The sequence below is a fragment of the Adiantum capillus-veneris genome, chromosome 23 (assembly GCF_014529385.1).
Source record: "Adiantum capillus-veneris isolate H3 chromosome 23, ASM1452938v2, whole genome shotgun sequence".
NCBI lineage: Eukaryota > Viridiplantae > Streptophyta > Polypodiopsida > Polypodiales > Pteridaceae > Adiantum > Adiantum capillus-veneris.
This window is the reverse complement of record NC_140953.1, coordinates 39,704,409-39,718,068: the sequence shown is the minus strand read 5'-3', so window position 1 is coordinate 39,718,068 and position 13,660 is coordinate 39,704,409. Positions and strand designations below refer to the sequence as shown.

Sequence of the window (13,660 nt, the reverse complement as noted above, 5' to 3'; positions counted from 1 at the left end):
TGAAGCCTCACCACCTTTGAAAGATTTTGACTATTCTCTTTTGGAATCTCGATGCTTTTGCAAGGTTTCTCATTTTTTCAAAATTGTCTGGACCTGCTAGATTCTTGCTTTAATGAAAATTTGGACAATGTTGTATAGTATGAAGAATAGGCTCTTTTAGCATGGTTTCACAATTAACGGTCATGATGAATGTAGTATAGAGTATGAGGCCTGAACAGCTTCTCCATCAAGCGGTTGAATGTGGCTGGTGCATTGGTCAATCCAAAAGGCATGACAATGTATTCGTAAAGACCAAATGTAGTACGAAATGCGGTCTTTACAATGTCTTGATCAACTATCCTTATTTGATGATAGCCACTTTTTAGGTCAACCCTACTGAAGTAGGTAGATCCTTGTAGCTTATCAAATAGGTCTTCTACCCGTGGAACGGGAAACCTATTCTTGATAGTGATCCTATTTAGTGCTCTATAGTCGACACACATACGATATGTGCCGTCTTTCTTTTGCACTAATAGCAGAGGTGAGCAAAATGGAGATGAGCTTGGCCTAACCATACCCTTCTCAACTAACTCATGCACTTGCCGCATAATCTCCTCTTGTTGAGCTTGAGAAACTCTATTAAGGAGGTTTTTTAGGCGGTGAACTTCCTGGAAGAAGTTCAATTGCATGGTCATCATCACCTCGTTTAGGAGGTAGCTCACAAGGGATGTCGTCAATAAAAACATCTTGAAACCCCTTGAGAAAGCTGGATAACTCTAATTCCTTTTGGTTGCTTTTATTTTCTTTTTCTAAAGCATTAGGTTCATTTTGAGAGTCTTTAACAAAAATCATATACACGGAAATAGAGCTCTTTATTGACTTGTTGAAAGCTGGTGTATGTACAATGGGGATGGTGTTACCCATTTCCTTAGCATCTATATACATGTCTTTTTCCTTGAACTTAAAGGAGATTCTCCTTTCAGGAAATTTAACATCGGCAGCCAGACGGTCAAACCATGGTGCCCCTAGGATTACATCCTCTTGCTTGAGAGGAGAGATAAAGAAGTCCTCTTTGTCCACATAGCCTTGGACATGAAGCCTCAATTTCCCAATTAAGGGAGTGACTGAAGCTTCTTGCCCCTTGAAGGCACTGTCTGCGGGTAGGACATCTCCCATCTCGTAGGATTGTATTCCTAGCTTGGTGGCCAACTCTATAGATATAAAATTGTGAGTAGAACCAGGGTCAAAGAGAATAAAAGCATCATGTTCTCTTACCTTTCCCCAAGCATGGCATAGAGGAGATCCTTTGTGGTGAGTTTGGTGAGTCTCCTCCTCTTGGATTTCAACCAAGGAAGCTCTAGGAGGATCTTGGCGGTTGTTCTTTTGGGGACAAGCGCGGTACGCATGCCCTTGTTCGCTGCACTTGAAACACCGGTTATCCTTACGATAATGCTCAAGCTCTTCAGGAGAGAGTTTATTCTTACCTTTGTAAACTCCCTTCTCTTTAGCTTTGTTGGAGTTGCCCTTAGGAGACTTTTGGACATTGTCCTTCCCCTTAGGCTCATTGGAACCCTTATTTTCCGGGGGCTTACTATTTGTTTTTGCCCCCGTTTGGAAATTGATTCGAGAGGCGACCATAGTGTGGTGTATTACCGCCGATATGGTACGTGGTCTTTGGGAGTTGACATACTCCGCCATTTCTTCGGTTAAGCCCGCACAAAATTGTTGCTTTTGCTCTCCAAAATCCAACTTTTTGAAGACAGTGGCTTTGAGTTGTAGGTCCCAAAACTTGTCTACATATTTGTGGATAGATTCATTGGGACAGAGCAGGCCAAGGGCTAGGGACATGCGATAAAGGGGGTCCTATAAATAGCATGGCCAAGGGTCTATATAGGGTACATTTGGGTGGTTATTTGCATGTCCTAGTCCTCTCTTTCTCAGATTGGTATTAGAGCTTGAGGGATAAGGAAGCTATGGAAGAGGGGAAGGACGTAGGGCATGGACTCACACTGTTCTCTTCTCTCTCTCTTCTCTCTCTCTTGATCTCAGCATGGAGGCATGGTATCTCTCTCTCTCTCTCTCTCACACACACACACATGCACACACGCACTATAAGAGGAAAACTATAGAACTACCACTATTGTCGTGGCTTAACAAAGACAAATGGAGAGAGAATTTTATGCGCGGTAATAGTGGCGGGAATAGGTGAGATAACGGATTATTGAAAATACACACGATAATAGCTGCGATAGTATATCTGTGACTTACAGTGGAAGCCACTTTTTGGATAGTATCGTCGCTCAAGTGGAATCCTAGCATGAGTTAATGAACTGGGAGTAGACTATTTAGAAAAAATGTCATGATTATTGATGCTTTGATTGATATGTATGGCTTAGATTATGACTGACATTGCTTTAGTAGATATCTTTTCTAAAAGCGGTGTTTTGTAGTGCTAGTGATTGCGGGCATGCTCATACAGTGGAGGATTTGGGTAACCACTATTGTGGCCTCTGGTTTTGCATAATGATAGTCTAAAGTGGTATGCATTTGGGAAAAAATCTAGTGTTTCATGAAAGGCCAAGCACACTGATGCAAGCTAACACTTCATTTGTAAAGTGCTTGAGGATAACTACATCCAGGTTTCAAGATTTATATGATGACAACCCATGGATCTTTTCACAAGGGGTACTCTCTCCTTTGAGTATTTTTCATCCTGTATGCCTCCATCTATGATCATGGAAGAGGGGAAGGACATAGGGCATGTATTCACACTGTTCTCTTCTCTCTCTCAATCGCTCTCTTGATCTCAGCATGGACGCATGGTCTCCCCCCCCCCCCGCCCCCTCTTTCTCTCTCTCTCTCTCTCTCTCTCTCTCTCTCTCTCTCTCTCACACACACACACACACACACACACACACACACACTATAAGAGGAAAACTATAGAACTACCACTATTGTCGTGGCTTAGCAAAGAAAAATGGAGAGAATTTTATGTTTGGGAGTAGTGGCGGGAATAGGTGAGATAATGATTTATTGAATATACGCAGGATAATAGCTGCGATAATATATCTCTGCAATTATCACCATGCCTATTATCAAAATTGGGTGGCCCAAATGAAAAAAAAAAAATTTGACTTGCATAAAACATATAAAATATCAAAAATTTTTTCAAGATTATAAAAAATATATTTAAGTTACAACTTATACTTTACCTTTATAAATTAAAGTGGAATAGAAAAATACTTTGAAAAAATAAACAAAGTCAAATTCTCAAACGAGTTTTATTTACAAAATATGAGGGACAACCCATGGATCTTTCCACAAGGGGTACTCTCTCCTTTGAGTATTTTTCATCCTCCATGCCTCCCTCTATGATCATGGCAATATTGTCACGCACAAGGAACTTTGGCCTTTAGGTAAGAGATTAGTAGGTAAAGTTCAGTGCCATTGTGCTAGGCCAAGGAGGATCCCATATGCTGTTGTGAGAGTGAGAACCAATCCGCATTAATTGTAGCTTTGCATTTGATGTGTATTAAAACTAGAAAGGTACAACGCCCTTGAAGAATCCAAGCCACAAGGCGTTACAACCAAATACATCAACTCAAGACAAACATATCCGGGGAAAATGATAAATGCAACGTTGAGTTTGAAGGTGAAAAACTCTACCAAAATTCTTGCCTTTAAAAACCAGCTACGCCACTAGATGATTCCCGATGGCCTTAATAACGTGCCGGGTACGTTTCAGGACTGCGTGTGCTTTTCTAGCCCTAAGCGCGTGCTTTTCTGCTTGATTACGCGCTGATTACGGGAGCTATATAAATGCAAAGAAATGGGGTTTAGCTCCACAAGGACGACGTCGACAAGGCCCTGCGTAAGCTGTGAACAGATCACTGTCGTCCTGATTTAGCGCAACTTGCTGCTGCTGCTGAAGCTGAAGGCCACCATCGCCACATCATGGACCGTCTCCAAGTCATCGTGCTGCATGGGCTCCTCATGTGGTTGGGCATGGGACTATGCATGCCTTTTGGCGTCATTCTCATCCGATTCCTGAGGACTGCTCGCCAAGAAGGTAATGCGTTGTTGAGCGGACGCATAGCTAAAGGCCACATCGTTGTGCAAAGTTTGGGGTTGCTTCTAGCGGTCGGGGGCGGAGGGCTGGCCTTGGCCGAGTTTGGGGCGGTGGGGCTTGCTCACACACATGGGAGGTTGGGCATGGCTCTCCTGTTGCCGCCTTTGGTGGTGGCGTTTCTGGGGGTGGTGCGGCCGGATGTGGGAGCTGGGTGGAAGAGGGGTGTGTGGTACGCCGCCCATTGGATCCTTGGCACCGGGACCATCCTGTTGGCACTTGTAAATATCTTCATTGGCTTGCATGTGCTGGAGCTCATCAACGGCCGCACCCTATTTCGTGTGAACGTGGCCTTTAGCGTACAGGTGGCGTTGATGGCACTAGTATACCTGGCCCAGGACCGGTGGGCCTACCTTCGCCAGGTGCAGTGGGCTCTCCCTCAGGCTGCTGCTTCTACAGCGGCGCCATTGACGGCCCATGATGAAGAAACAGGTATAAGCAAAGGAGATCAGCTGGCCGTGCAGGAAGTGAGCATATCATGCGGCTCAGGATCTGCGCCAGCTGCTGCATGATCAAGAACTGTGCATGCTGCCTCCAACAACAGCCAGCTTAAATTTTACGTACAAACATCATCGTTGGTGGCTCGTAGCTTGTAAAAACTTACGATGAAGCAATATATAGCGCTGATTTTTGTGGCATCATCCCCTAATTATTGATATTATACTGAGAATTGAGTTTTGAACACAATCCATGTATTGCAACTTTAATTGTAGATTGTCTCCATGGGTCCGAGAGAGAGAGAGAGAGAGAGAGAGAGAGAACTAATGTCAAGTTGTCGATTTTTACCCTTGTAATGTCAGAAGTGCCATCACCATTAGCTAAAGAGAGCCTCTTTATTAGACAAACAAGTTGTAGCACCAAGATTGCCTTCTTCCTACATGGGATAGGCGAGAGGCACAAGAGGGACAATGGATGTTGGATAGACGGAGATTCTCTGGCCGATGAGTAGATAAGCGATGAAAGTAAGTTGTTGAAATTTTCAAATTAATGCACGATTATAAGTTAATGTCTTAAAATTCATCCTGAATTACCACAAAAGGAAACTAATCTCATGGACTAGTAGCCACCAACCATTGTAACATTTAATGGCCTAATAACTTATGTGTCGCGGAAATTAGCATGAACATAGTGGGCATTTCATTAGAGTAGATTCCTAATGAGAATTACAAGAGTGCTTGGGTGGAGAGAGCAACAAAAAGCATAACACCTAGTTAGATAGCATCGACAATACTTTCAAAAGAGAGAGCAATTAAGCTATTGACAACAGTTGAGGACCGGATTTTCATGGAGCCGGTCCCCCCTCCAAAAGGCTTTGTATTATGGTTTCTCCCATCAAGAGAGACATTGTACAATACAATTCTTTGTGTTCCTTCAAGACTAGCTAGTGCAATGAAGATGGAAACTTCATGCACTAAGCAAAAAACTTAACAAACACAACTTGAATTATCCCCGTTCTCAGACCCAAGACCTCACACACCTTCGAAGATGGTGAGAGCTAGCAGGGTATGAGAGTAGATTGAGAGGAAGAAGGAGTATCTTACGAGAAAGATGTACATCTCCTCACATAATCACTCATATGTAGCATAGCTTAGCTTGGTAGAGGAGATGAGCATGCATTGAAGCTTGGCTCTTGGTTGGATTTGCATCCACATGCCAAGAGAGTGTTGATGTAGGCTTCTATCTCACAAGCTTGGAGTAGGTGATGAGTTCTCCATTAAAGCTTGGGAAGAGATAGTCTTCTCCTTCTTCACACATGAGCTTGTGTGAGTGTGTGTGTGATAATGCCTTGCAAAAATCAGCCCCCTCTCTCTCTTGGGCGAGCCCTCTTGCTAAATGCTCTTCCTGAAGCCTCATTGGCCCTCCCCAAGTCAAGCCAATTACAATTAAGCAGCATAAGTGATAGCCTTCTGACATGTGTCCCCCTTTCCCCTTTTGTGAGAGCTTTAGGTAATTAAATAATTAAACTAAACTCTCATTGGACCCCTTTGCCTCCTGGCCAATAGGAATCAGGCAAGCCATGGGGCTCCTGAATGCTCATTGGACCCCTTGGGAGACTGCCCAATTGTCCTCTAGGAGACTTAATTCTCATTGGTTTCTTTTATTAAATGTTTTTAAATTAATTAAACTAAATTTACTCTAGCTTAATTCTCATTGGTCCACATCAAGGGTCATCCAATAGAAATTGGGCACACCTTGTGGGCATCTGGACTAGGGAGCTGACATGTGTCCCTCATTCCCTTTGTGTAAAGGGAGCCTGTGTGTGTGTGTGTGGCTTTCTCTCACATCCCCTACCTTTAGGGCTCGCCCCCTCCCATGTAGGGATGTGCAAAGACTTTTAGGGCACACACAAAGCATCCAATTTTCCGTAGGGTTGACCTTTGGGCACAACCTTTGAATTTTGGAACCTTAGCATTTTGGAAGTCTTAATGGGTTGAACCTTAGGGTCTTTTTAGCCCATTGTTGCACATGGCTCTTTTGCAGATGGTCCCCCCTTTGGATCCCTATTTTCCCTCCTTTGGATCCCTACTGTGGCCGGTCTGCTAGCCTAACCAATATTCTAGCTTTTTCTCCCCTGGCCTTCCCCACATTAAATGATCAGTTTAATATGAGAAAATCATTTAGGAGAATTAGATATTGATTATTATGACATTACCTCTCTCTTGAAATCATAGTCGTCCTCGACTATGGTGTAGAGAAGGTAAAGCATGTTCATGAGTCCTTTTCTTAGCGGGTAGAGGATCCCTATGTTACCCTACGACATCATTCCACAATGGATGACTAGTCTATTTGGCGCTTGAGAGCCTGAGGCTGCCGCAAGCATGTCTGCACATTAGTCCTATCAATCTTCCATAGTAGAGTGACAAGCTCTGCTTGGTGTTTGGGAGACGTCGTCTCCGCAAACTTGATCTAAGCATGCATACTACTTCATTTTTGTGCACAAATAAAGAAAAAGAGAGTCTTATAAGACAAAAATTTTGTTCATTTTTAACATTTTGTACATTTGCTTACTCTTGGGAAGCATTGTAAGCATTGACAAGGTTTAGGTTATCCTTTAATTGTATGCCTTGCATCCATCTAGCATCTTCAAAAGGATAATTCTTAAACTTAATAAGATATCGTCGGATAGTCTTACCGCCTCTTAGTACCTTGTCTTCATGTCGGAGAATGGACTCGGGCTGCAGCACCTCTTCTTGGTCCTCGATCTCCGGTGGGTCTTCAATAGTTGGTTCTAATTGAGGTGGCTCTCCTTTGTAAGGCTTTAATAGGCTCACATGAAAAGCATTGTGTATGAGCCAATGATTGGGCAACTTGAGTTGATAGACCATCTCATTGATTGGCCTAAGAATCTGAAAGGGACCATAGTACCTTTTTGCTAGTTTAGCATAGTACTTTTGGTGACCCGTAGGATTCTTGCCCGTTGTGCGCCTTAATCGAGCCTTGGGAAACTTTAACAAGACCCAATCGTTTTCTTTAAAGGCTTGGGCTCTTCTGTGCTTGTCAGCAGCAGCCTTTTGCTTTTGCTGTGAGATAGAGATAGCATCCTTCATCTTTTGGAAAGATTCTTGTAGGTCTCGGCTATACTCATCTGCAGCGAAGATCTTCCCATGTACCTTAAGTAGCAAGGGACTTTTTGATCTTCCCTCAATTACCTCGAAAGGTGCTTTTCCTGTGGAAGCATACTGTGTTATTGTAAGCATACTCCACTAAGGGTTTGTACTTCTCCCATTGGGATCCTTGATCTACTTTCGTTACATAGGCTTTTAGTAGATAGAGAATGGTTAGGTTAGTTATTTCACTTTGGCCATCAGTTTGTGGATGATAGGCCGAAGAGAAGTTTAGCCTTGTTCCTAAATTCTCAAAGAGACCCTTCCAGAAATTACTGGTCATTCTAGGATCTCTATCCGACACTATGGACATGGGCAAGCCATGGTATTTGAAAATTTGTGAAATAAAGAGGGTTGCCATTTGATGGGCTTTGATAGTCTTTTTGATAGGTATAAAATGAGCTTCTTTACTAAACCTGTCTACTATCGTCCATATTCCCGTATTCCCATGGATAGACTTAGGCAATCCAAAGATAAAATTCATGGATATGCTCTCCCATGGTGAATTAGGGATTGGCAAGGGTTGAAGCAATCCAAGTTGCTTCCCTCTATCAAATTTTGTCTTTTGGCATACCACACATTTGGAAACATACTCTTGTATGCTCACTTTCATGGTAGGCCAATAGAAATATGTTTCAATTCCCTTTAAGGTAGACTGAATCCCTCTATGCACCGCATAAGGTGGAGCATGAGATTCATACATTACTTTCTCACGTAGTGAGTTAGTAACGCATAGTCTATTGCCATAGAGAAGATAACCATCTTGTAAAGTAAATGGTTCTTCTTTCTTCCCTAATGCAAGGGCTGAAATCACATCTCTAAAATCGGGATCAATAGCATACTCATCTATCATTGAATATAGATCATTGTGAGTTGCTATGGAAACCGCATTCACTCTCGGCTGTCTTGAGAGTGCATCAGCTACTTGATTATGCTTGCCAGCAATGTGAGCAATATGAAAATGAAATTGCGAAAGGAAATTTGCCCACCTCATTTGTTTGTCGGAGAGCTTGGCCTGTGTCATGAAGTACTTAAGACTTTGGTGATCCGTTCGCAGAATGAAAGGAGTCCCCAATAAATAGTGCTTCCATGAGTCTAACGCATGTAGAACTGCAAGGAGTTCTTTTTCGTATATGCCTAGAGCTTGCTCAATAGGGTCGAGCCTTCGACTCTCATTGCCTATGGCGTGCCCTTCTTGGAGCAAAACAGCTCCAGGGCAATCACCACAAGCATCGCATTGGACCTCAAATGGTTTTGAGAGATCCGGTAGTGTAAGCACATGTTGAGAGATAAGCTTTTCTTTAAGCTTTTCGAAAGCATTGTTCTCCTTAGCAGACCATGTATACCTAACGCTTTTCTTTGTTAGGTCATGTAATGGTCCCGCAATTTGTGAGAACTTTTCTATGAAGCGTTGTGAGCGGGATGAAAACACACACAGTGCCTCTATAACGACTCGACACACACTCTTGGGAAGATACACACAGACACTATGGGGCATCACTCGGCTTAGACAACACACCTGGCCGAGACAGGGAACACACCTCTGGAGTGAGAGGAGAGAGACTATCCACTTGCCCACTCCACACAGACACACACATACGCACACACACCCAAAAATTCAGCTCAAAAGAGGAGAATTTCTGATTTTTAGATACAAATGAGCTTGGGCCAACACCAATGGGGCAAACAGCTCACACAATATGGGTAAAAGATACCAGATACAATCACAAACTGGAGCAGAAACTTCGCTCATAGGAGAAACTTACACAGAAAAACAGTAAGAAAAGAGTGAGGAATTTGGCAAAATGGACAGCGCCATCGCGTCCGGAATGGCCCAAAACCCTAGTCTACAATGTCAAAGTGCTCAAATCCGACCTCGGATGAGCAGTTTACGGCCAAAATAAGCTCCAAAATGAGCAAAAACACACCTGCGGCTGTTCCTCCTCTCTTCTCCACGTTTTTTTCTGGTCTTCTCTCTGTTTTTTCAGTTCCCACACTTAGCTTTTTTAGTTGGGCACCCTTGGCCTTTTAGATGACCTCAAACGGACCCCGAACAAGCCAAAAACTGACCTCGCAGTGCATAGTTGTCACCTTTTTGCATCATTCGCACACCTGGCACTCAGCTTTTTTCCAATAATGCATCTCGCCACCACGTGAAGTGGCCCCAAAAAGTGGTCCTAATGATGACCTTTCTGCATAACTCTCACAAGAAAACACCCACGTTGTGTCCGTCCTTATCCGCGTGCAAATATTGACCTCGTTCGCCCTCCTGTCGCCACTAGATGCCATCTGACGCACCTGCTGACCTCACGTCGTCGGCCCGCGGATAGCTTCCTCGAGAAGTTTTACACGCTATAAACTCCTCATTATTGTAGAAAAAACATACTGGTACTGGTGATAGTGAAAATCGATGCACTATGTACACACTGTCCTACATGTACACATGTGGGCCCCACATAACCACCTGGCTAAGGAAAATGGGCAATTCTTTATTTGATGCACCATGCATGTGTATGTACATATGCGCAATCCTTTGCTCCAAAAAACTCCTGACATAATTTGCCCATCCCCTAGCCTGCTAGATCATTCATGATCAGTAGCAGCAAAGAGAGATATGAGACTCGCCGCATCACAGGTCTCCTCATCCTTCACAGACATCACTCGCTCTTCAGAAAACTCATCTTGCTCCACCATCATCAACCTGGCATGATACAACTTAAGACGCAATCCATTTACCCTTGACGTATGTAAAATCCCATCCAGGTTAGCCAACTGATATGTACCATTCGGGAAACATTCCACTACCTTGAAAGGGCCTTCCCACTTAATTTGAAACTTCTTTTGGAAGGTGTTGTCCAGTTTGCTGTTGTAGCGCAAAACCAAGTCATGTTTCTTGATACCCTTACTTTTAACCTTTTCATTTATCTTTGCCAAAGCCTTATCCTGCATCTGCCCATAATGCTCCAATGCACTCATCCTATCCAACTGGACCTCTTGTAACTGCAAGAGCCTCTCTTTGAATGCATCACTAGGCGACCCAAGCAACTTCTCTAACATCTTGACCGCAGGCAACTCTACCTCCACAGGCAATAGTGCTTCCTTTCCATACACCAAATGAAATGGAGTAAACCCTGTACCTGTCTTCACTGAAGTACGGTAAGCCCATAATGCACTAGGCAATTCCAAATCCCAATTCTTTCCTTGGTGCTCTGTCACTTTAGAAAGAATTTGTACCAACTCACCATTGAACCTTTCATTTAAGCCATTACACTGCGGGTAATAAGGAGTGGTATGCTGGTGCCTAATCTTCATCTTTGTGCATAAGAAGTCTAGCAGTTTAGCTCTAAATCCTGGCCCCTTATCTGAAAGTAGCTCTAATGGCACCCCAAACTTACAACATATTTCATCATACACAAATTTTGCCACATCCTTTGCAGTGATCTGTTTTACTGCTATAGCCTCTGCCCATCTAGAAAGATAGTCCACTGCCGTCAAAATATAGCTTTTGCCCCTGCTTGTGATAGGTAACGGGCCTATTGCATCAATCCCCCACTTTTCAAACACATCAAACGCCATAATGGTTTTTCGTAGCTCTGGCTTCAACACTCTCTTCCCAAACGCTTGACACCTATTGCAAGACCTACACCAATGGTGAACATCCTTGTGCAAACTAGGCCATACATACCCCTCTTGCAAAATCTTATGCAAGGTGATCTTTAGAGCAAAATGGCCACCACATGCGCCTTCATGATTCTCTTCCAACACTCTGTAAAGCTCCTCCCGCCAAGGTACACGTCTCAACACGAGATCAGCCCCTTTCATGTATAAGACATCACCAATCAATTTGTACCTGTATGCTCTACGCACAAAGCCATACTTCTTAGACTTCTGAATCTCCTTTGGAATGATTCCTGTTAGCAAAAACTCCTCTTCTTGAGCCAAACTTTCCCTGCCATGATAAAGAGTTAAAGTGGTCCTCAACACAAATAGCTCCCCAATCATGCCTTGAGCTGCTTCATGTGCCTCTCCATCTAGATCACGTTCAATGTGTCTGATGCTCCATGCTTCAAACTTTTTTAACAGGCCTTTAATTCTAAAGCACATTTCCTTCAATGAGGTGTTCTTGCTCTTCCACACACCCAGCACTTGCTTCACCACTAACAAGGCATCACCTTTTATGCTCAACCTTCGAACCCCATGCTTCAAACAAATGTGTAATCCGGCTTCCAATGTAGCATATTCAGCCTCATTGTTACTATGCGCATCCAATTTGAACCCTCTCTTGCATACTAGCTTCCCCTCTGGATCATAAAGTGCTATACCCCCTGAAGCTGCATCATGGCTCTTTCTGTATGAGCCATCAAAGAACAACACATGTGCATTGCTGATATGTGGCACTTCTTCAACTACCTTTCTCACCACCTCTTCCTTAACAATAAGGGGATTCTCCTTGTAGGTCAACAAATCAGCTAGGGTAGCCCTTGTACTATCTTCCACTAGAAAAGAGAACTCAAACTCTTGCAGCTCAATTACCCATTCCCTCCTTTGGATCCCTACTGTGGCCGGTCTGCTAGCTTAACCAATATTCTAGCTTTTTCTCCCCTTGCCTTCCCCACATTAAATGATCAGTTTAATATGAGAAAATCATTTAGGAGAATTAGATATTGATTATTATGACACCATAGTACTAATGGCACGTCATATGGCTTTAGTATCGCAAGAATGATTCTAGTGTTAAAAATTTTCCTGGAGAGAGCTACACGTGAACCCCTACCTTAGGTTATTACAACTTAATTGTTGAGTGTCTCCTTGCATCACACACACACACACACACACACACACACACACATGTAACTAATTTCAAGTTGTGATGCATTGAGCATGCATTGGCACTCATGTATGTGTGCCTCATTGAGACTTACATCTTTACTCCCACCATTAAACAAACACAATGATGTATTATACACATTCTTTGAGCTCTCATCTGTTTCCATGGTTTATGCTAATAAAGTTTGAATTACATCTTCCAACCAAATATTGACAAATCACTTTTCCGTTACTTTGCAAATGATACAAACTCTATCCTTTTCTTTCTCAACAATAATCAATAAAACTATATTGCATTGGCTTAACATCCAATTTTTTGGCTATGAATTTCTCATGCATTAAACCATAAGCCACACAGCCAAAGGCATCCGAGCAACCACTATAGTTGGCTTCTTGCTTGCATGCCAAGATCCAAATGGAATGTCCTCATGGAATACTATATTGCTTCATTGCACACCTATTTAATACATATTCAATATACATCTAATATCCTCAAGCCAAAACACATGTAGCTTTTGACCATGCATTTTATGATCTCTATGACATGTTTTTCTCCTCATTAATGTCATTTTTCTGAGGGGTGTGTGGCGCTACACATTGGTGCTTTTTCCAATCCCTCACCAAAATGAATTTCTCCATTAACATAGACTCGGGCCCTCCTCAATCAGAATATAGCGTGCTCACAACACAACCATATAGTTTTTTTGGCGATAAACAAAAATTGTTGAAAGCATATGAATACTTTTGACTTTTCCTTCAACACTAGATACACACATACAAACCTTGAAAGATTATTACTACATTTGAAAATATAAAAAAACTGCTCCCAAAATATCATGTATACCCACATTGGACCACAAACATCACTTTAGACACGCTATAATTAGTGAGGAGAGCCAGCACACAGAACCATTCTTAAGAAACTCAGGACATTACATGCTGCCTAAATTATAGCCTTTCCATGCATGTGTCATTGTTTCCTCAAGTTGCAAGAGCAAGTATGAATCCATATCACATTGAATTGGAAAGTGCAGCAAACTAGCTAAAGAGAGCCATCACCAATAACTAAAGAGAGCCTCTTTTGATAGACAAGTTGCAGCACTGAAAGAACTATCACTTGCTA

At 42.7% G+C, this 13,660-nt stretch overlaps 1 protein-coding gene across 1 annotated transcript; it reads left to right on the top strand.

Annotated features, from left to right (window-relative positions):
- Positions 1-3,682: 3,682 nt before the first annotated feature.
- On the top strand, positions 3,683-4,617 carry LOC147427675 (cytochrome b561 domain-containing protein At2g30890-like). The gene is made up of 2 exons (XM_086496754.1): positions 3,683-3,713; positions 3,887-4,617. Exons 1-2 carry the CDS (start codon positions 3,683-3,685, stop codon positions 4,615-4,617), a joined length of 762 nt encoding a protein of 253 aa, XP_086352880.1.
- Positions 4,618-13,660: the final 9,043 nt, after the last annotated feature.